Consider the following 21,976-nt stretch of genomic DNA (forward strand, 5'->3'; position numbering starts at 1 on the left):
GTCCGCGAGACGCCGAAACTCGATTAGTTCGTTCATTTTTCACTCGCGCCGAGCAGAGGTGCGACAAATCGCCGAGGGTGCGCATGCGCGGTGCATGCCGGGAGTCAGCCGACGTGGCATAAGGGCACAAGCGAAGGAGAGAGCGAGCGCCGCGACAGCGTTATCTTGTTGACGACTTCCGGCACCGATAACTGTCTCTCTCCCCCCCTCACATCCCCTCCAACCGTGTAACCCACAAAAAGCGCGCCCACAACACTTTTTCCTCGGCACGAAGGCGATAAGCAAGCTAAAGGGGGGGGGGAGGGGGTTGTCGCGCGATTGCGCGCCTCTCGACAGCTGTTGCGACAGGCGTTTCATTACCGGGCGCTTCTCCCTCCCCCCTCCCCCCCCCCACCCTCCATGGCGCCGCTAACCTGAGGCTTTATTCAAAGCCTGAGGCTAACGTTTCTCCGCGCTTCTTGGACGCATTTTTACCTTTCCTCTCTGCCTCACACCACCTCCGCACCAGTAAACTAGCTGACGAACATGAAGGTATTCCAAGACACAGAAGGGTTTTAAGCTGTTGAATATGCTACACCTGTACCCTAACCGTTTCCTAATGATCCATAGGACACGGCCAGTCCTTTATTTTTAGGGAACGGATTTCGGTGTCCTATCCGTTGCCGTACTGTTGCCCAAATTCCGCGCATTTTTCGTTGATTATGTTTAGATGGCGGGCCCGTGTCCGGCGGTTCCATTGACTCATTTTTGTGATCATCAGGGGACGTACCAAGCGTGTTGGTGTGTCAAATAAAACTTTATGATAGCGAAACTATCTTGGAATACATTTCGTACACTTAAAATTGGTCATAACAAGCAACTTACAAAGTACTTGGGAAAATTAGAAAGGCGATTATATTTATGTGCGATGGTGCTGCTATCTGTGGTATTATTTTCTGTACAAATTGTATCGATGATTGCGAAACGTCCGCTAGAACGCGTTGAAACCAGTTTCTAGCTTCGCGCAGGGCACCGTTTATCAAAACGGTTGCCTATTTGTTTCCTTGCTGGGATTCGGTCTGGACACGTTCTGTAATACGGCCCGCGAGTTAGGTTACGGTCGTGTCTCAACAAGGCAGTGTTTGTTCGCTGCCTCACCCGAACGTCTTGTAATACCGCCCTGATTAACTAAACATTATCACGCATTGAACAACAGAAACGAAGTTCACGGATTGAAACATCACCTAACGAAAACGTCGTCCATTACATTTTTAATTTCTACGAGTTTGTACCGATCGCTGTCAGTTAGAAGAGAAAAAAAAACCACGAGGGACGGGTTGAGCCAATCACGTGCCGACTTCGCGCAGAAATATGAAAGTGTTCTTTTTATTTTTCGTTTTCGAAATTTTCACAGCGCAACAATGCTCAGACAGGTTTATTTATGAAGTTCGCAGGCTTCGGCGGCCATTGTCCTTGTTGTCCAGGCTTGAGAGTTTTAGCCTAAACAAACGTCTGCATAAACGGCTAACTCACAAGCCTAGTGAATCCACATTTCCATAAGTTCACGTGTAGGAAACAAACAAGACCTGCAGGTCACGCGCGTGCGAGAAAAAAAAATTGCTATAGCGGCCATTATCTAATAAATTATCTGTCTTGGACAACAAGCCGCATCGAAGAGGAAGACCGTACCGTAGTTTCGCTCTGTATTCCTTCAGGCATCTTCAGGTTGAGAAATCAACTGAGAGAGCTAGAAGATGGTAGGGTCCTGTATATACTTACTGTCGGGAGTCACGAGAAGTCTCTTCCTGTTGGCTCATGTGCCAGCCAATCAGGGGAGGTCTTTCCTACAATTGCCTACAAGTAAGAACACGAGTTGCTCCAACGTATTTAAGAACACCTTTATTCAAACTTCCCCCCCTTCCCCAGGAAGAGTAAGAATTTAACAACCGGAAGTACTTTTGAAGCTTGATAACGCCGAGAAAAAAATTACTTTCTGCGGACCCTTCCACTTTTTGTAACCACAACAATTTCTCTCCCACACCCCCACCCTCCTTTACACCTTCTTCCCCTCGTCCTTCACAAAGTGCTCTAATTTCTCAATTTTAATGAAAAACTGAATGCATTTGCATGCGCGCACGCGGGAGTCCAGGAAGTGATATATCAAGCACCTGTTTTCGTGGCGTAACAAGTTACCACGCCACGGACGATATTTACAAACACTACCATTTTATTTATTTATTTTCTAACTTTAAAAACTAAATGTATTTGGGAGAGGTCTAATTAGGTAAGACTCTTATATATAAGTGCGTCACAGACCGAAGCCTATACGCCAAATCAGGCAGGGTTTTTAGCCACGCAGGAAGGGTAGCATGCTTCATGTGCTAGGACGGGATTGGTCAGCCATAGCAGCGACTGATGCTATGACTAACTCCCTTCACACTTAACTCTAGACTAAAATTAGATATGTTTAGCCCAGATTAAACCTGCATAGACACAGGGAAAACCTTTGGCTCTTTCATGCGGGGTGCAAAAATCGTGCATTAGGCTGAGTTCACAATTAAAAAAAAAAACATAAGCGAGTGCGCAGCAGGCCATGAGTACAAATCTGCACACGACTTGTGCGAAGTCAGTTCACAAGTACCTACCACTGACATCTGTTGTGACTAAAAATTGATGTAAGGATAAATTATATAATGCTGACATCGTACTGATATAATACCAAAATCATTACTTACGTACATTTGACGTAAAAATGGTGTCATATTACACATTTAAAAACAAAGTTTTAAGTTTTCACTTCTGTTGACAGTACCCATGACTGGCTATTTTTTTTTTTTTTACGATTTACCATCTACCCCCCCCCCCCCCCAAACACAAAAAAAAATGTGTAAGCGCCTCTGATCAACGGCACTGCTAGAGATGTCACTCCCGTCCACGGAGTGAATAGCATAGGGGTAATGACTAGAGACACTTGTATTTCGCGAATACATTTCATGTCAAGGTATTTCACAAAATACTGTAGCTTTTCTCCTGTGGTTATTGGCTGAGGTCGGCGAGAGGTGTCGTCCCGCTCTTGACGGAGCCAATGAGAATGTGGTCACCGTACTGCTGCACCCTCACAATTTGCCATGACTAGAGACCGGAAAAATTCGCGAATTCATTTCGCGATAGGCTAAAATACAAATCGTTATAACTCAGTGCTGCCTCTGCTATTGGTTCACAACTCACCTGGATGACTCTGGGCCAATGAGAAACACCCAACCAAAGCTTTATCGAATCACAGGCTGCTACGCTGGAACGTCTCACAAGACAGCAAGCTGCCAATGAGTGGGTGGCATTTGACCGAGTGTACGTAGAACTATATGGAGTTCATCCTGCAGGTCATTGAACCCGCGAATTGTTCCGGTCCCTAGCATAGGGCAATGACTAGACACACCTGCATTTCGCGAATACATTTCGTGTCAAGGTATTTCACAAAATACTGTAGCTTTTCTCCTGTGGTTATTGACTGAGGTCGGGGAGAGGTGTCGTCCCTCTCTTGACGGGGCCGATGAGAATGTGGTCACCGTACTGCTGCACCCTCACAATTTGCCATGACTAGGGGCAGGAAATTTTCGCGAAAAAATTCTGAATGCCTACTAGACTGCAACAAGGTATACCCACACCAGCGGTTTCTTCCTTGCGATTGGCGGCCGTCCGCGACAGAAGTCGTTGCCTTGTTTGCACGAGCCACTGAGGACGAGTTTCTCTTCCGCACCGGATTAGTGCGATCGGTTGTTGTAACAATCGACACGCACCTCAAAGTAACTCACCCAATCACGAAACACAGACGATGCTGCAGTGTTTTAACTTCCAGCTACTCTCGAGATCTTTTCGCGAAATTTTGCAGGTCCCTAGCCATGACTGTTGGAAAAAAAGCTGGAGTGTTTTTGTGAGACACCTCGACACGGGGTGAACGGCACAGGGGGCAGTGACTGACCTGGCGTGGGCCTCGGGCACCAGGTCGTCGACGACCACGTGCACCATGGCGCCGGCGGCGAAGGCCAGGGCGTAGGGCAGCGCGGGGCGCGCCAGAGAGACCGCGGCGGCCCCCAGCACCCCGAACACCGGCTCCACCATGCCGCTCAGCTGGCCGTACCTGCGCCACCACTCCGGTCACTCCGGTCACTCACACACGACTAGGGTTACCAGACGTCCGGCAAAAGGAGGACATGTCCTCCTTTTTATGTATTTTTTTGCGTCCGGCCGGATTTTTCTAAATGCTCCAAAATGTCCGGCTTTTTTATAAAGTGAGATAATTCCTGCAGTTACACTCCGGGTAAAGCGCGCGGTGCGCGCTAATGCGCTGTCCGCAGTCACCCCACTAGTAAGTAGTTCTGTGACAACTTGACAGGTAGCAGCACATGCAGAAGCACGTGTTTTTAATATGCTGTATATGCATAGTTTGTTTGATTCTTTATACTGAAACTGTATTAAATGCCAAAACATTGTAAAATATCGTACTCCATTGCAATTAATTCATGGCTTTTTTTAAAAAATATATTGTCCTCCTTTTTAGTGAAATGTCCTCCTTTTGCGAGGTGAATGTCCTCCTTTTTTGTTATCAGTGTCTGGTAACCCTACACACGACAGCCAGCAAGTCACAAGGTAGGGACCTAAAGGATAAGACTCCGTGATCCTCTACGCACTCGTGCAAATTGCATTCCGCTCGCAGGGCCGGCGCGTCCATATACAGGCTTTGAATATATATATATACCAGGGGTGCCCACAAGGAGGAGGGGGGGGGGGGGTAACGACGCAGACTGCGTCTCTAATATTTCAGAGGGGGGGGGGGGGGTGTGGTTTAAAGACGAGAAAAATGTATATATTTACATAATTATAGCTTCTAATGTGAAAATACGTTTCTGGTGCTTTGATAATTGAAAGGGATCTTGTAAATCCAAATTGGCAACCCCGCACTTTCCTCAACAAAAGCAGTTTGGCATCTGTCGGTTCAGGACGGAAATATTACCTGATATGACCAAAATTATTATTATTAGAAAATCAGTTTCAATTAATGCAAAATGTGATAAAATATAATACTAAAAAAGTATAATATTATAAAATCATTGAGTAAATCATTGAGAAAATGGCATAAAAAATTTCTGGGGGGGCGCATCATTAGGTTGGGGGGGGGGGGGGGGGGTGAGTCATAGTGTTTGGGGGGGGGGGGGGGGCACCTCTGTATATACTGTATAGAAGTCGCGAGTGGATAGGATTTACTATACGTTTTTTCAGGAGCGTATGATGAGCAGCTTGGGAACTTCACCGCTGCAGTGCGCTGCCGTAACGCCCTGTATCGTCTTAGTTGTTATTTACCCGTTAGAGCGCAGCACTGTCGCCCGCTTTCATTCCCCGCACCTCCCACCCATCATTCACTGCAGCTCAAGGTCGTTCAACGGGAGGGGGAAGGGGTGTTTGAAGAGTTCGACACTTGTCCGCTAGGGACCACCACAAGTCGATGTCCTAGAGATGGTGGCGATTGCGGCGGTGAATTAACCAACCACCTCAAAACCGTATTAGAAATTTTAACCTGGGCTGGCGACTTCTATACAGTATATATATTCAAAGATACAGGCGAACTAGGCAACCGCCTAGGGCGCCAAGTAGATCGACACATAACAGCTCATGTAATATGTTTAACGATTATTTAAACTAGATGAAAATGGATTTTTGTAACAGTTTGGGATGTTTATATTGATATAAGTATTATTTAAAGTCCACGGTCACCTGTTTATATTTGTAATAAGTAAAAAAAGTAAAAAAAAAGCCTGCTTACATTTGATTGTTGACAAAATCTTAGTCTTACGTGATGTATTTTAAGGCAAGGAATTTTTTTTGGGGTGTCCGGCACGGGGGGAGGGGGGGGTAATTAAGGTTTTTCGCCTAGGGCGCCAATTTACCTTAAACCGGCCCTGATATGCTGATTGGTTACCCACTCGTAACACCTGTTGACTGGAATGATCGTGATTCGCTAATTCTTCTTTTAAAAGATTTTTCATTGGCCCAGAGTCCTTCAGATAGACTGTGGCCCAATCACTGAAGCAAAATAATGTCAAAAGTATTCGGACTTTATCCTATCGCGAAATGAATCCGCGAATTTTACAGGTCTCTATCCATAGGTAGAGACCGGAAAAAATTCGCGGATTGTATGCTAACAAAAGAAGTATCGAATCATAAGAATCGCAGTAAACAGGTGTTTTACAGGTCTCTATCCATAGGTAGAGACCGGAAAAAATTCGCGGATTGTATGCTAACAAAAGAAGTATCGAATCATAAGAATCGCAGTAAACAGGTGTCCCGAGTCGGTAGCCAATGACCAGGTGATAGTTGCCCGAGTACATGGAGAATCGTGGAGTCCATCCTAGTGGTCATTGAAACAGCGAATTTTTCCAGTCCCTATCTATAGGTAGGGGCATGGTTAGGGACCGGAAAAATTCGCGGGTTCAATGACCTGCAGGATGAACTGCATAGTTATACGTACACTCGGTCAAATGCCACCCACTCATTGGCTGCTTGCTGTCTTGTGTGACGTTCCAGCGTAGCAGCTTGTGATTCAATAAAGCTTTGGTTGGGTGTTTCTCATTGGCCCAGAGTCCTCCAGGTGAGTTGTGAACCAATAGCAGAGGCAGCACTGAGGTATAACGATTTGTATTTTAGCCTATCGCGAAATGAATTCGCGAATTTTTCCGGTCTATATGTATAGACATATTTTATTGACGATCATTAAATTTAAGTACTTAATAAATAATTAAATTCTATTTTTTTTCGCTCTGATATTCAGTTGCTAAAAAAATACGTCCAAACGTATGTTCGCAACATTTAATGGAAGCAGCTAAACAAATAAAATATACTTAAAAACCTTGTAAGACAGAAAAAGGTCACCGGCAATAGGTATCTTGCTAACATTTTTGGAGGTTATTTTAAACCGTCCTTCCGTCGAAAGGATTTGACGGGACGCATGGACGGATGGGAATTTTTCCGGGCCACCTGACAGGCTGCAGATCGCGGACGGATGAGACGGGACGACTTTTTGAGTCCAGCTTTACTCTTTTGAGCGTGATCCGCGTGTTATCTCCGGTGAATTGTTTGATCGCTAGACAGGCCTCGCTGTCCGGCGGCATTATGACTGACGGACCGACGGACGGCGGACAGGGTGTACACAAGGAAAAAATATTTCGTACCAATTTAGGGGAGAAAAAAAGTACTATATTTGAAAAAAAAGGACTAAATTATAATTTGTTACGGTTTTAACAATTTAGGACGTTATTATGGCATTTCAATGCTCTAAATTAAATATCACGCCACACACACACACACGTACATTCCATAGTTTTTAAAAATAATTACGCTTAATAATAAAACATATTGGAGTTACCGTAATATTATTATATTAAAGAAAAAAGTACTAGATCTGAGCGCAAATGTACTAGACCACTAACAGTGCTAGATCTAGTAGGTAAGTACTAACTGTGGACACCCTGCGCGGGGATCATTGGGAGTCCCACCGTGCACGGGGGGGGGGGGGGGGGAGAGTGTTGAAGGAGGATGAAGAGGAAGACGACAGCGAGGAGGTTCCTGACCGCGAGGCAGCCGCCGCCTTGTACGGGCAACAAGCGGGGCACCGGCCTTGGACGCCCGCCGCTGCGAGAATGGAAGCGATACGTATATATTGTTATTTTTACATCGCAATGGCGACCACTTCCTTCCGGCGCGCGCGGGGGCCGCGAGGGGTTTATTAAGCCCCCGGCGCCAGTCGTCACGTTCCGGCTGGCGCGCGCGGCGTTGCCACGTCTACCGCGGCTGCACCCTTTTGAGGCACGCGCGCGGTGAGCAGAGCTTCACGGAAACAAACGCGATTTGAAAAATTGCTCAGGATATCCGCGTGGGGGGGCTGTTGACGAAAACGCATTTAAGAATTCGCTGAGAACCGATAAAAAGTTTTTTTTATTGTTTCCTTATTAAGTTTTTAAAGAGTTAAAACAGGTAAAAGAGGTGTTTTCAGAGTATTTTTTTAGGCATGAAACAACCGGTACAGTTTCTTAAAGGCACTTGAGGGACTTACATTATTAATTTATTTATTTATTTATCGTCTTTATTGGTGCCGAAGTTAAGGCGGTACGCCTTTTCTTACACTTAACCACTTTTCTGCAATTACACCAAATAGTGGAATATTAAAAATTAAGCATGTTATAAGCAGATGTTGACTAAATATTAAGAGAACAAATCAAAATTTTAACTTAATGTTCAAATATTAACTATTACGAAAGATTCAACCATAACTAATTTAAAGTAATTAAAAATTAAGCATAGACATACATAAAAAAATAGGCGCTACTACATTAAAACCAGTCACTCGCACATTCACATACAGATTCAAGCAAAGGAAGCTAGATTTTTTGTTTGCCTTGTCGCTTGGTCTAATTTATTACAGAGCCTGCTACTCACGGTTGCAAAAGATCCCACATTATTCATTACACCTTTATCTTCAATTCTCCGCCATATAATGTAACGATCACAGCTCAAATTTCACAGTTGTCCTGTGCACGACGAGAAGACTGCGCGCCACTTCAGAGCCTTGCGCTTAGAAGCGATATTACGATAGAGATACCAGCGAGTGTAGAATTATCATCCCGCCTCGCTAACACACGTCTAAGTATGGGTTAGCAATTAAAAAAATAATAACAAGCGAGTGCGAAGCAGGCTATGCGCACGTCTATGCACATGACTTGTGCGAAATAGAACCACAATAAAAATCTTATTGTTTATTTCAGGCAATGAAATTTCGCGATGTATCAGACATTTGTCGGCAGTGTAAGTAACTATATTACCTACCAAATGATTATCATGTGGCATCTGACCAGCATTTATTAACACAGTTTTTCAATATAAAATTAATAAGGGTTATATAAAAATTTTAGTTAGTTATTTTAACCACAAAATCTTTTTTATTTACAATTTTTTTTGCTACTGAGTTATAAGTAATAGCATTAATTATTTTTTAAAGCAGGAAGTTAACGCCTGAGCATTGTGATATCTCGACAATTTCTTGCCACAATATGGTCTATAAATATTAACAGTTCTCTGGTTTCGCCAAATGATAAATATTATTAGTTCTTTAGTCCCGCCAAAATGGCTTCCTTCTCTAATCTCATTGGTTGTTGATCCTTGCGTCTGTAACAGAAATAACATATACGTAGAGACAGGAAAAATTCGCGAATTCATTTCGCGATAGTCTAAAATACAAAACGTTATACCTCAGTGCTGCCTCTGCTAGTGGTTCACAACTCACCTGGATGACTGGACCAATGAGAAACACCCAACCAAAGCTTTATTGAATCACAGGCTGCTACGCTGGAACGTCTCACAAGACTGCAGCCAATGAGTGGGTGGCATTTGACCGAGTGAACGTAGAACTATGGAGTTCATCCTGCAGGTCATTGAACACGCGAATTTTTCCGGTCCCTACAGATACGTATCCATTTCCCACACAACCGTCCTGTGCGCTGTTGATAGGGACCGGAAAAATTTGCGGGTTCAATGACCTGTAGGATGAACTCCATAGTTCTACGTTCACTCGGTCAAATGTCACCCACTCATTGGCTGCTGTCTTGTGAGATGTTCCAGCGTAGCAGCCTGTGATTCGATAAAGCTTTGGTTAGGTGTTTCTCATTGGCCCAGAGTCATCCAGGTGAGTTGTGAACCAATAGCAGAGGCAGCACTGAGGTACAACGATTTGTGTTTTAGCCTATCGCGAAATGAATTCGCGAATTTTTCCGGTCTCTAGCTATTGAGAATCAGTAGGTTCCAAAAAATGGCGGTCTAATCTTGTGCTCACGACCTACTGTTACTGCTACTGTTACTGTTCACTGTACCACTCAGTGGCGTACGTGCGTGAGTCGACGGAGGTATTGCCGGCCGCCATCTTCTCGTCTGAATAACTCGCTTGCTAATAAAACCTCTGAAATAACACCGGAAGCACGTGTGGGGAGTGTGCGAGGAGGAAGGAGGGAGGGAGGGAGGGAGGGAGGGAGGGAGGGAGGGAGGGAGGACGCACGAGGCGGCGGAGCACAACGTAGAAAGAGGGGGAGAAGAAGAGAGCGATGTGGGAGTGTCGAGAAGAGAACAGAAAAGGAGAGGCGGGGGACATAAAACATGTGGAATCGCTTTCGTAACACGTCGACTGTAAACAAAACGGAACGTGCATGGCGGACTGGCGGTCGTTCGCCTGCATTCCTGCGAGTGCCTTCGTAGCGTCGTCGGCCCGTTACGTACCCCCTCTCCCCGGCTTCCCCCCTGCCCCACGCTCCTCTTCCTGCGATTCCTCCCCCCCCCCCCTAACTGTTTCCACGTTCATTTCCTGCTCCAAGCTGGGCTTCACCGGCGGCAGCTGGTCCCCTGCGATCTAAACTGACTAAAACCTTTGAATATATATACTGTATAGAAGTCGCCAGTCCAGGTTAAAATTTCTAATACGGTTTTGAGGTAGTTGGTTAATTCACCGCCGCAATCGCCACCATCTCTAGGGGCATCGACTTGTGGTGGTCCCTAGCGGACAAGTGTCGAACTCTTCAAACACCCCTTCCCCCTCCCGTTGAACGACCTTGAGCTGCAATGAATGATAGATGGGTGGTGCGGGGATTGACAGCGGGCGACAGTGCTGCGCTCTAACGTGTACATAACAACTAAGACGATACACGGCGTTACGGCAGCGGTGAAGTTCCCAAGCTGCTCATCATACGCTTCTGAAAAACGTAGAGTAAATCCTATCCACTCGCGACTTCTATACAGTATATATATTCAAAGCTAAAACTAAGTGTATTGGATTGGAAGAGGTCCATAAGGCAGCGAATAAGAATCGCCTTGTTGGGATACACGACAGTAACCTAACTCGCGGGCCGTATCCCAGAACGCGCCCGAACCGAATCCCAGAAAGGAAACCAATCGCCAACAGTTTTAATACACGACGCAAAATGTTTCGGGGGTAGTTAGGGACCTAAGAGAGTCCTCTTGCCTCAACCTGAAGATCTTACATGCGTGCTGTCAACCACGCAGGCAAGGTAGTGCTAATCAAGAGTTTTGTCAGGCGATCGGCCAGCCACGGCAGCAAATGATGCCATGACTTACTACCTTGTCTTAGATCTACACTATAAATAGTCAAGTTGGGCCCAGGTAAAACCTGCATAGACACAGGGAAAACCCTGGGCTCATACTTGCTGGCATTAAGCAGGAAGGTTCAGCACAGGACAAGAAGGATGGTCCAGGAAGAAGAGTTAATCGGGGCTATCTGGGGCTTATGAGAGTGTGGATTGGGACAAGTGCCGCGCGCGCCCCTGGCGGCGGGCGACAGTACTCGTCGCCCTTAAGGCTGCTAGTCATCACGTGTGCTTAAAACTATGGAAATGAAGACGGCGTTGGGTGCATATTAATAATACCTATTGCAAGTTAAATTACGTCAATCAAGAACTGGCGCATCGGGTCTTACTCCAGAAGAGACAGATCTAGCTGCACGTCGCTTGTCGCCAGTAAAACGCTGTCGGCAACTAGCGAAGTTATCAAACCTGTCACCGCAAAACCCTAGCCCCCGGAACCCACGCTTCAGGAGGAAGCTACGAGTCACATTAATTTAATAATGCCTAGGGGCATGCAGATTTCGCGAAAAGATCTAAACAATTATTAGACTGCAACAAGGTATACCCGCGCCTGTGGTTTCTTCCTTGTTATTGGCGGCCGTCTGTGAGAGAAGTCGTTGCCTTATTTGACCAAGCCACTCAGGACGCTTTTGCTTCCGCACTGAATCACTGTGATTGGTGTTGTTACAATCGATATGTACCTGGGAGAAACTCACCCAATCACGAAACACAGACGATGCTACAGTGTTTTAACTTTCATCTAGTCCCGAAATCTTTTGGCGAAATCGGCATGCCCCTAAAATGCCTAACCGCAAGCTAGTGGAGCGAGTCACTCTCGGAGGAGGACAGAGCTACAGATCAACCTGTCGCGAATAATCAGTCGGTCGATCAGAGAAATCATCCAGTCCTTCCTTAAACGCGGTGGTCCCTCATACACGTTGTCGCTTCTACTGGCGGCGTGTGTTTACAACAATTATATTAAACTTCTTAAATACTCGTTGAACACATTTGTGACAGAACAAAAATTCCAGACAGGTGTCGTGTCAAATTTACATAAATAGCCCTTAATTAACAGTAATGACGAGAACACGAAGGAAAAAAATCAACGTGGCACGTGAGACCCCACGCGAAGAAACAAAAAAAAACCTGGTTGCTCATACGTATAGACCTGCAAAATTCGCGGATTCATTGACCTCTAGGATAGACTCCACAGTCCTTTAAATACTCGCGGAAATGACACCTGTTCATTGGCTACTGACGCGTGAGACGTCTCAACTAGGCTGTCCGTAATTCGGCACTTTCTTGGTTTAGTGTTTCCCATTGGCTCACAGTTCCCCGAATAAAATGTGGGCCAATCGCAGAAGCGGTACGAAGGTATATTTGTTTTGATGCTAGACTATCGCGAAATGAATCCGCGAATTTTGCATGTCTCTACTCATAAGTAGTATAGTTATGTTTTTTTTTTGGCACAATGGGGCTATGGCTAGGGACCGGAAAAATTCGCGGGTTCAATGACCTGTAGGATGAACTCCATAGTTCTACGTACACTCGGTCAAATGCCACCCACTCATTGGCTGCTGTCTTGTGAGACGTTCCAGCGTAGCAGCCTGTGATTCGATAAAGCTTTGGTTGGGTGTTTCTCATTGGCCCAGAGTCATCTAGGTGAGTTGTGAACCAATAGCAGAGGCAGCACTGAGGTATAACGATTTGTATTTTAGCCTATCGCGAAATGAATTCGCGAATTTTTCCGGTCTCTAGCTATGGCTTGTCGGCTTGCCATTCTTAAGGATTCTGCCAAGTTTGGACGTGTCCGCCGCTCGATGCCTATGATCGGGAACTCGTCGAACATTGTCAGTCACCTTCGTCTTCTGAATCCGCAATCCTGCCCGATGGTTCGTTCTTAGTGCTCTACCACCGTCGGCCAGCATATTTAATTTTTTTTTCAGTACTGGCTACTTGTATAGTAAAAATCGTTTTATGTTTTCCCTTATAAAGGTTCAATAAAACTTTTGACTAACCTAAACGTTTTTGGAAGCAAGCAGATCAGAATCCGAGATCCTAAGCTTGACAGCAAATTGCCTTAGACCGCACACTGCCTTAGACAGCACATTACCTTAGACAGCACATTGCCTTAGACTGCACAATGCATTAGACCGCACACTGCCTAAGACAACACATTGCCTTAAACCGCACATTGTATTAGACTGCAAGGCTAATTGGACAACCTGAGTGCACAAACTCTTAAATCTTATATTAAGTATAGTTATACTACATGTAATATTCTTTCGCAAATAGTAAAATTCTTTCGGCACGCATAAAATATTTTTTTATGAATTTTTTTCTATATTTTATGTAAAATTAAATTGAGATGTCAAATCTCGCCTTGATTTGTCAAGAAGCAGCTGAGGTGAACGCCCGGACCCAGCAGATGGAGTATGAAGCTGTTTTTCGGCCATTTCAAGCCACCGATAGTTTTGGGAAAGAAAATGAGTAGTATTGCCTCAAAATGAGAATTTTCCCGTCGAAAATGGGAAATTCTAATGACACAAGAATTTTACCATTTGTGAAGGAATATTACGTATATATTACGTATATTCATATATGAGTTCACGCACTCTCGTCAAATCAGCCGTGCGATCTAAGGCAATATGTTCCGAAACTCAAGATTTTGGGTTCGATTCCACCTACTTCCAAAAAAAATATTAACTTATTCAAAAATTTAACTTCATAAGGGCTAACATAAAGAGATTTTTACGATACAAGTAGCCAAAACCGAGAAAAATTATCGTAGCCAATTGCGGTACAGTTCCTAACAGGCGACACCAGCACTAATAAGTTATTAGTAATAACGAACCATCGGGAAGGACTTTTTTTCCTAACCTAACTAAGAACTACGTGTATTTGTAGGAGGGGTCCGGGTTAGGGAGAGACCTAGTTGCGTCTCAGGCCAAAGCCTATAGCCTGGTCATGCAGGGATTAGCAATGTAGGGAGAGGGTCACATGCATCGTGTGCTTTGTGCGGGGATTGGCCAGCCACGGCAACGATTGGCGCCATTACTAGCTCCCTGTTCTTACAACTAGCTTCAAACTATGCTTAGTTGGGCCCATGTAAAACCTGCATGGACACAGGGAAAACCCTGGGCCCAGACATGCGGGATGCAAGGGCATGCATTAAGGGGTATTAGGCCCTGCCATCGTGGATCTTCCATCTTGTTGCTATAATTCTACTTTTGAACTATTTATCCCAATTTTTTAGGACATCAAGGCATAAATCATAGCTCCCAGACCTTCTATACCTTGTACAAACACGTATTTACCAAGAGGCTCTAGTCTGTAAGTGCCGCGAGGAAATAACTTGTTATTTCATGCGGGCGACTACAACTGTCATGATAATCACACCAGTTCACAAGTGTTGACTTCAACAAGTAGCCGAAGCTAAGTCATATGCCATGTCGAACCACAAAAAAATAGCACGGAAGCTGTACTGGAACCGGTATCTAAATATTTGAAATTACAAGATGGAGAGGCCTAATCCCCCTTAACAGAGTAAGGATTGCGGATAGAGAAGACGAATGTGAGCGATCATGGTCGACGAGTTCCTGATCATAGGCATCGAGCGGCGTACACGTCCGAACATGGCCGAATTCTCACGAATGGCAAGCCGACAATCCACTACTCTCGCATGACAAACCAAAATGAGTTATTTAACACCCTTAATCGCTACAAAGTTAGCAAACTTAGCGCAGCAAGGCTGTTTTCTGCCATTCAATCAACACACACACACACACACACACACCAAAATAAACTCAGATGCAGGGCCGGTGCAAGGTAAATTGGCGCCCTAGGCGAAAAACCTTAATGCCCCCCCCCCTTCCCCCTCGGACACCCCAAAAAAATTTTCCTTGCCTCAAAATACATCACGTAAGCCTAAGATTTAGTCAGAAATCAAATGTAAGCAGGCTTGTGTTTTTTTTTTTACTTTTTTACTTTTACAAATCATAAACAGGTCACCGTGGACTTTTAATAATTACTTATGTCAATATAAACATTCCAAAATGTTACAAAAATCCATTTTCATCTAGTTTCAATAATCGTTAAACATATTATAGCAGCTGTTGTGTGTCGTGCTGCGCCGCCCCCAGCTACTTGGCGCCCTGGGCGGTTGCCTGGTTCGCCTGTGTGGACGCGCCGGCCCTGCTCAGATGCAAGAACTCACCAGAAACTCCTGAACGTGGAAAATCCAGCCGCCTTCAAGGGCAGGCTGACTGCGAGTCCCTCTGGGAAGTTCTGTATGCCGATCCCAATAGCGAGGTTTCTGGAACACACACACACACACACATATCTGCTAGAGTGTGACCGCATCGAACATAAAAAAAACACACATCGCGACATTTCTTCGTGACCAGCGAAATGCCGAGCAAGAGAAAACCTGAAAAACGAATCGATGGAAGAGCGAATTATCAAGCCTCTGCAACTACTGCCGTGCTGGATTAGCGATTATTTTTTTTTTTTTTTAGGATTAACGAACGTCAATACAGTTATAATGATAATACAAAAAAAAATGGGCGTGTGTGTACGCGCGTTAATAATTATAATTCCTTGGCGTAATAAAAAATAAATTAAATTTTGCAGCAAATAATTAATATAAATAAAATAATAAAATGACTGGAGTGATATTTATACATACGGTTGGTAAAGTATAACATTAATCAAATTTATTTTAAAAATTAAAAATTCTCCGTATTCAATATTAATGTGAAAATGTGTATAAAATGAATTAATTTATTACTTTTAATTATTTATGAAATAATAATTTGTAATGCAATTAAATTATACATACGGGAACAACACCTCACAAACGGCCAGGAGACTACTAAACCTTCCACAGACACTCCCAGCCAGCGACAATGGAAGCTTACAAGCAACCTGACATCGTTATACATACAGGAACATAACCTCATTTATATAAATACACTTGAAAAAGTTTGTAAACACAAGTTATATCACTAATTTTTAAAATAAATTAATGTTTGCAATGATATGGACCAGTATTCAATATCAATCACTAAAGTATAAGATTATAATTTTTATTTGTATGAGGTTTTTATTATGCAGCTTTTTTTCATCCTGTGAAATTTTTCATTACGCGCCTAAAGAGGTATAACTCTAAAAAATAATAATATTCAGTTCCGACGACTTGGCTATTTAAAGCACAATACTGAGAGAAATTAAACTTCTGCGTTTGCTTTCCATGAAGTTAATTATTTTGTTTTTATATTAAATTCATGAACCTGTTTCTTTTTACGTCCACATACTGCGAGAGCCAGCAGAATATCATCGTCGTCGGAATCATCACTAGTCCCACGGCATGCGTCTCTCCGACGTCGCGAACCAGACTGTCCTGTCTGGCCACCTGGCGCAGCGAACATAGCGAACATAGCGAACATAGCGTAGCTTTCTGCGTGGCCTCGGCTTTAGCGTAGTCACTGACCGATACCAGGATCAGAGGCATCCCAATCTTTAGACTGGGATACACTTCTTCACCTGGTTTATTACTGGCAGACGTGTATGTGCTTCAAGTCTACTAAGTCCTTTAAATGATTTATGCAAATGGGAATTTTGTTTTCTACAATTATATTTTTGGAAATAAGCCATTGCAGTTTTGTACTGTTTTTCATTGAAAAAAAAAATTTTCACGAATGCAAATTAGAAAAAAATAAAAAAATAAAAACATAAACCCACAGAGAACAAGCATAAATAAGCTGATGAACAGTTGGACCCAACATGCATTATGGACAACACAAAGAAGACAGCACAGAAGAATACATTAAAACTTTAAATATCAGACAGCACAAGAAATTCCGTGGAAGGACAGACGAGCACAGTGAGCTAACAACGACCAGGCAGTTTCAACACGGACAGTTTTCTGCGGGGTTTAAAGTTTTACATTTTGCATTATTTAAAAAAAAAATTTCCATGACAAACAGCGCCAAACCGCAATGGACGTATTGCATTAAGTCTACTATGATGCCGAATGAATCCGCGAAACGACCGCAGCCCCCAGCGTGCCAGCCTCTAGTCCACTTCAGTGTACAAATAGACTATAAGTAGGGACCGGGAAAATTCGCGGATTCAATGACCTCTAGGATAGCCTCCATTATCCTCTGCATTTCTCAAGTAAACACGCGTGTTCATTGGGTACTAAATTGTGAGGCGTCTCCACTGGGTAGCTTGTGATTCGACGCTTCTTTGGTCGATAGTCTCTCATTGGCCCAGAGAGCTCCAGTTAAACTGCGAGCCAATAGCAGAACCAGCAGAATTGTACACATGTTTAAATTTCAGCCTATCACGAAATGAATCCGCGAATTTTTCCGGTCTCTAACTATAAGGGTTAAATATCAAACCAAAATTTAAAAAAAAAAATCCACCCATCTCTGGTGGCATGCTTTCTCCATTTCCTGAGGAAACAGGGACAAGACATATTTTTTATTTATTTATTTATTTATTTATTTATTTATTTATTGTCTTTATTGGTGGCGAAGTTAAGGCGGTACGCCTTTTCTTACACTTAACCACTTTTCTGCAATTACATCAAATAGTGGAACATTAAAAATTAAGCATGATATAAGCAGATGTTGACTAAATGTTAAGAGAACAAATTAAAATTTTAACTTAATGTTCAAATATTAACTATTACAAAGATTTAACCATAACTAATTTAAAGTAATTAAAAATTAAGCATAGACATACATAAAAAAGGAAAGTGATTAAGCATACAGCAAATAGTATCAAAAAAATAATAGGTGCTACTACATTAAAACCAGTCACTCGCACATTCACACACGGATTCAAGCAATAGGGTAGCGGCGAAGTGGTCATGGTAAGCAGTTGTTACAAAGATGTTTTTTTTTTCCAGCCTGTACTCAAAGGAAGCTAGCTCAGTGCACTTTGATCGAGTAGGTACGGGAAATGTAAGGTCTGTAACAAGTGAATGCCCACGGGGCAGTGCAGGGCCGGTGCAAGGTAAATTGGCGCCCTAGGCGAAAAATCTTGATCCCCCCCCCCCCCCCCCCCCGGCCGGACACCCGAAAAAAAAATTGTCCTTGCCTCAAAATACATCACGTAAGCCTTAATATTTTGTCAACAATCAAATGTAAGCAGGCTTGTGTTTTTTCTTTTCTTTTTTACTTATCACAAATCATAAACAGATCTCCGTGGACTTTAAATTATTACTTATATTCAATATAAACATTCCAAACTGTTACAAAAATCCGTTTTCATCTAGTTTCAATAATCGTTAAACATGTTGTATCATCTGTTGTGTGTCGTGCTGCGCCGCCCCCAGCTACTTGGCGCCCTGGGCGGTTGCCTGGTTCGCCTGTGTGGACGCGCGCGGGGAAAGGGGTCGATGTCAGCCGGCCGGCTAGTAGCGCCGCGGGGACAGGCCGGCTGGAATGCCAGGCGACTGCCAGACGTCGGGCGTGCAGTTCCGGGAGAAAGCTGGCGGCGACCCGACACTCGCCCCTGGGGTACAGCACCGCGCGAAAACACACCGCCCCTTCTGCCCTGCTTCGCTACCGCCGGGTCAGCTGGGGCGTCGCGTCAGTTCCGCCCGAGCACACTCCCACACAACTACAACATATCCGAGTGGTGCATGTTTGCGAGACGCGTTTAACAATACGTTGGGGACGGATCAATAGTTAGTTCTGTTTCCTTATTTCTAGAGACCTGAAAAATTCGCGGGTTCATTTCGTGTTACGCTAAAATTCAAATAATTATAGCTACCTTAGTGCTGCTTTCTGCCATTGGTTCACTGTTAATCTGGAGAGGACTGAGGGCCAATTACAGACCCTCAACTCGTAGAAGTGTCGAATCACAGGCCACCCAGTCGAGGCGACTCACAAGTCGACAGCCAATGAACAATTGGCATTTGCCAAAGTGTGCAGAGGATATTGGAGTCTATCCTGGAGGTCATCGAACCTGCAAATTTTTCCGGTCTCTACTTATTTCATGTTTGAACGGTATTAGTAGAAGAGAGAAAATGGCTAAAACGAGTGTTTTTTAAAACATAATTTGAGAATGAAACTCCCGCGGTAGAGATACTTGAATTACACCTTTTTTTTAATCTTATTTCTCCGACGCTGAATGCACTGGGAGAAGACCGCGCGCCAGGTCCAGAGAAGACAACCGCGCTAGGAACACTTATCCCGCCTCACTAACACAGATACGTCCCTGGCTGGTGAGGGCGGGAGTCATGTGACCTTGAACTGGGCAGGATGCCCGCAAGGTCGACGCAGGCTGTCACCGGGCGTGTCTTCTTCGCCCTTATGACTCCTGAAACGAGCTGTGGCAAACGGTGTCTTCCAAGCACACTTCTCCACTGCGTCAAGAGCTCAGATGTCGTGTTTTTCTAAGGTTGCGTAGTTAACTATCGGATATTTTTCCCGACACATTTTTTTTTTTAAATTTAAAATAAACGCAATTTTAAAAGTTTTTTTAAAAACCCTTTTTGTTACACTTTCTAAATTCTTAAAATATATGTTTTTTTATCGTAAATAAACTGTAATTTTGATATTAATTGAGTAATAATCTTACGATATAATTATAAAATTATAAAAAAAATATATACTTCATAGCCATAAAGTAATATGTCGATTAGAATGTGCTGCATGACGCACACGTTCAAAGTTTGACAAACTTCATGATTCATTGAGATATAAATTGTCCACTTCAGTGTACAAATAGACTATAAGGGTTAAATGCCAAACCAAAATTAAAAAAAAAAAAAAAAATTCACACATATCTAGTGGCGTGCTTTCTCCATTTCCTGAGGAAACAGGGACAGGACATATCTCAGTGCACTTGGATCAAGCACAGGAAATTTAAGAAATACTGTAACGAGTGAATGCGTGGGGTCCACCAGCCCATGATAGACAGTGGAAAACGACTGAGAAGTGAAAGGGTGGGGTAAATTACAAAACAAAACTTAAAACGGCATATAAACCCCCCCCCCTCCTACAACTTACAAAAAAAGACCTATAGTGACGCGTGGGAATGTTTCAGGCTAGTTAGGTACTTAAGGTCGGTATTCCAAGACACACAAATAAGAGTTTAGACGTTGAATATGCTACACCTGTACCATAACCATATTCATAGTACACAACAGGACACGGCCAGTCCCTTATTTTTAGGCAACCGATTTTGGTGTCCTAACAGTTGCCGTTCTGTTCCCAAAATTCCGCGCATGCGCAGAGCTCATTTTTTCGTTGATTTCATCCAGATGTCTGAATCGCATCTGGCGCCATTAACTTGCATATAGTGATTTTTTTTATCATCGGGGGACGTACCAAGCGTGTTGGTGTGCCAAATGAAACTTTATGATAGCGAAACTATTCTGAAATACATTTTGTAACAAGAAATAATCGCAACTTTTAAAAGTACATGAGAAAATTAAATTTTATACAATTTAACTCGCACGATAGTGCTGCTATCTGTAGGATATTTGGCGTGGCAAATGTATTGATGTTGCCAACCGTCCGCTAGAATGCATTGAAATCAGTTTCTGGTTTAATAAAATGGTTGCTTTTCCGTTACCTAATAGGGGTTGGAATACGGCCAGCGAGTTAAGCCTAGTACACACTAATAGACCATGTTGCGCGATTTGTCTACAGACCGTATATAGACGGTCTAGAGATATGGTCTATAGACCGTTTATGGGCACCGTCCTTCGTCTCGTCTAGCGTTCACACTACGATTTGAATTTCTCGTCTCGTCTCCGTCAGTCCATCATAGAGGACATTGTTTTGTGCGGAAAGAGTACCTGCTTAGTACTAATTGCAAGCGAAAGAACGCGAAAACGTAAACGTTGGTGGACGCGTGAAGTGTTCGCAGAAGGACCTAGGTTCGGTAATACGTTATTAAATAAATTAAGACTGGAAGATGCTATGGGTTTTCGAAATTTTACCCGGCTGACATCTGCTGATTTTGAAGATTTGCTTCTGAGGATTGGAGGACTAATAATGAAGAAAGATACAAAATTTAGAGAAACTATTCCAGCTTTTCTTCGACTGGCTATCACCCTGCGTTTCCTCTTCCACAAGCCTCATGCACACCTTCAGAATCTCTAAGCAGGCAATATCGCAAATGGTACCAGTGGTCTGCGAGGCCATTATCCAGTTTTACGATAATTATGCTCTTTTTTGAACCTATTTATAGACTACATAATGCTCTTAGTACACTAGTTGAACCAAAAAATTTGTTATTCTTGATACAAAAACTTTTCAATCAGTCGTATTCAGTCTATGGTCTCCCATTCCAATCGGGAGACCATAGACCTGCGATTTTTTGTCTCGCAACAGACTCGTAGACAGCGATTGGTCTATAGACATGTCTACATAGACAACTCTAGACATGTCTCAGAGACAAAAATCGCGCAACATGTCTACTAGTGTGTACTAGGCTTTAGGTTACGGTTGTATCCCAACATGGTAGTGTTTTGGAATACCGCATACCGCCCTTAGAGCGTCCTCAGATCTCAACCTACAGGCCTTGTGCACGGGTTGTCGACCACGCAGGTACGGAAGTATACATCAAGGGTTTAGTCAAGCGACATGCCAGCCACTGCAGCTGTGGGCGCCATAACTAAGAGACGCGGACATTTCACGGATCCTTTTCGGTCGCAAGGTAAACTGCATGCATGCAAGACCCCTCTACCGTTCTGACGATTGGATCGCGACTGTTCGGCCACTCCCCCCTCTGCGACCGTGGACCAGTCATTTAGCAGCTTGCAGCAGTTGACCCATCGAACAATTCTGTGCTTGTTGCGT

General features: G+C 43.7%; 1 protein-coding gene across 4 annotated transcripts in view; it reads right to left on the reverse strand.

Moving 5' to 3' along the window:
• LOC134538131 (zinc transporter ZIP11) overlaps window positions 1-21,976 on the reverse strand; it is a 140,663-nt gene that overhangs the window by 25,299 nt on the left and 93,388 nt on the right. For 3 of the 4 annotated variants that reach the window (XM_063379167.1, XM_063379169.1, XM_063379166.1), the window contains exons 6-7: window positions 15,367-15,465; window positions 3,959-4,117 (exon numbers count right to left, since the gene is read on the reverse strand). In XM_063379167.1, coding sequence (XP_063235237.1) covers window positions 3,959-4,117; window positions 15,367-15,465 — 258 coding nt within the window. The remainder of the gene's footprint in view (window positions 1-3,958; window positions 4,118-15,366; window positions 15,466-21,976) is intronic. The other variant, XM_063379170.1, reaches the window with a different exon arrangement.

The sequence above is a fragment of the Bacillus rossius genome, chromosome 13 (assembly GCF_032445375.1).
Source record: "Bacillus rossius redtenbacheri isolate Brsri chromosome 13, Brsri_v3, whole genome shotgun sequence".
NCBI lineage: Eukaryota > Metazoa > Arthropoda > Insecta > Phasmatodea > Bacillidae > Bacillus > Bacillus rossius.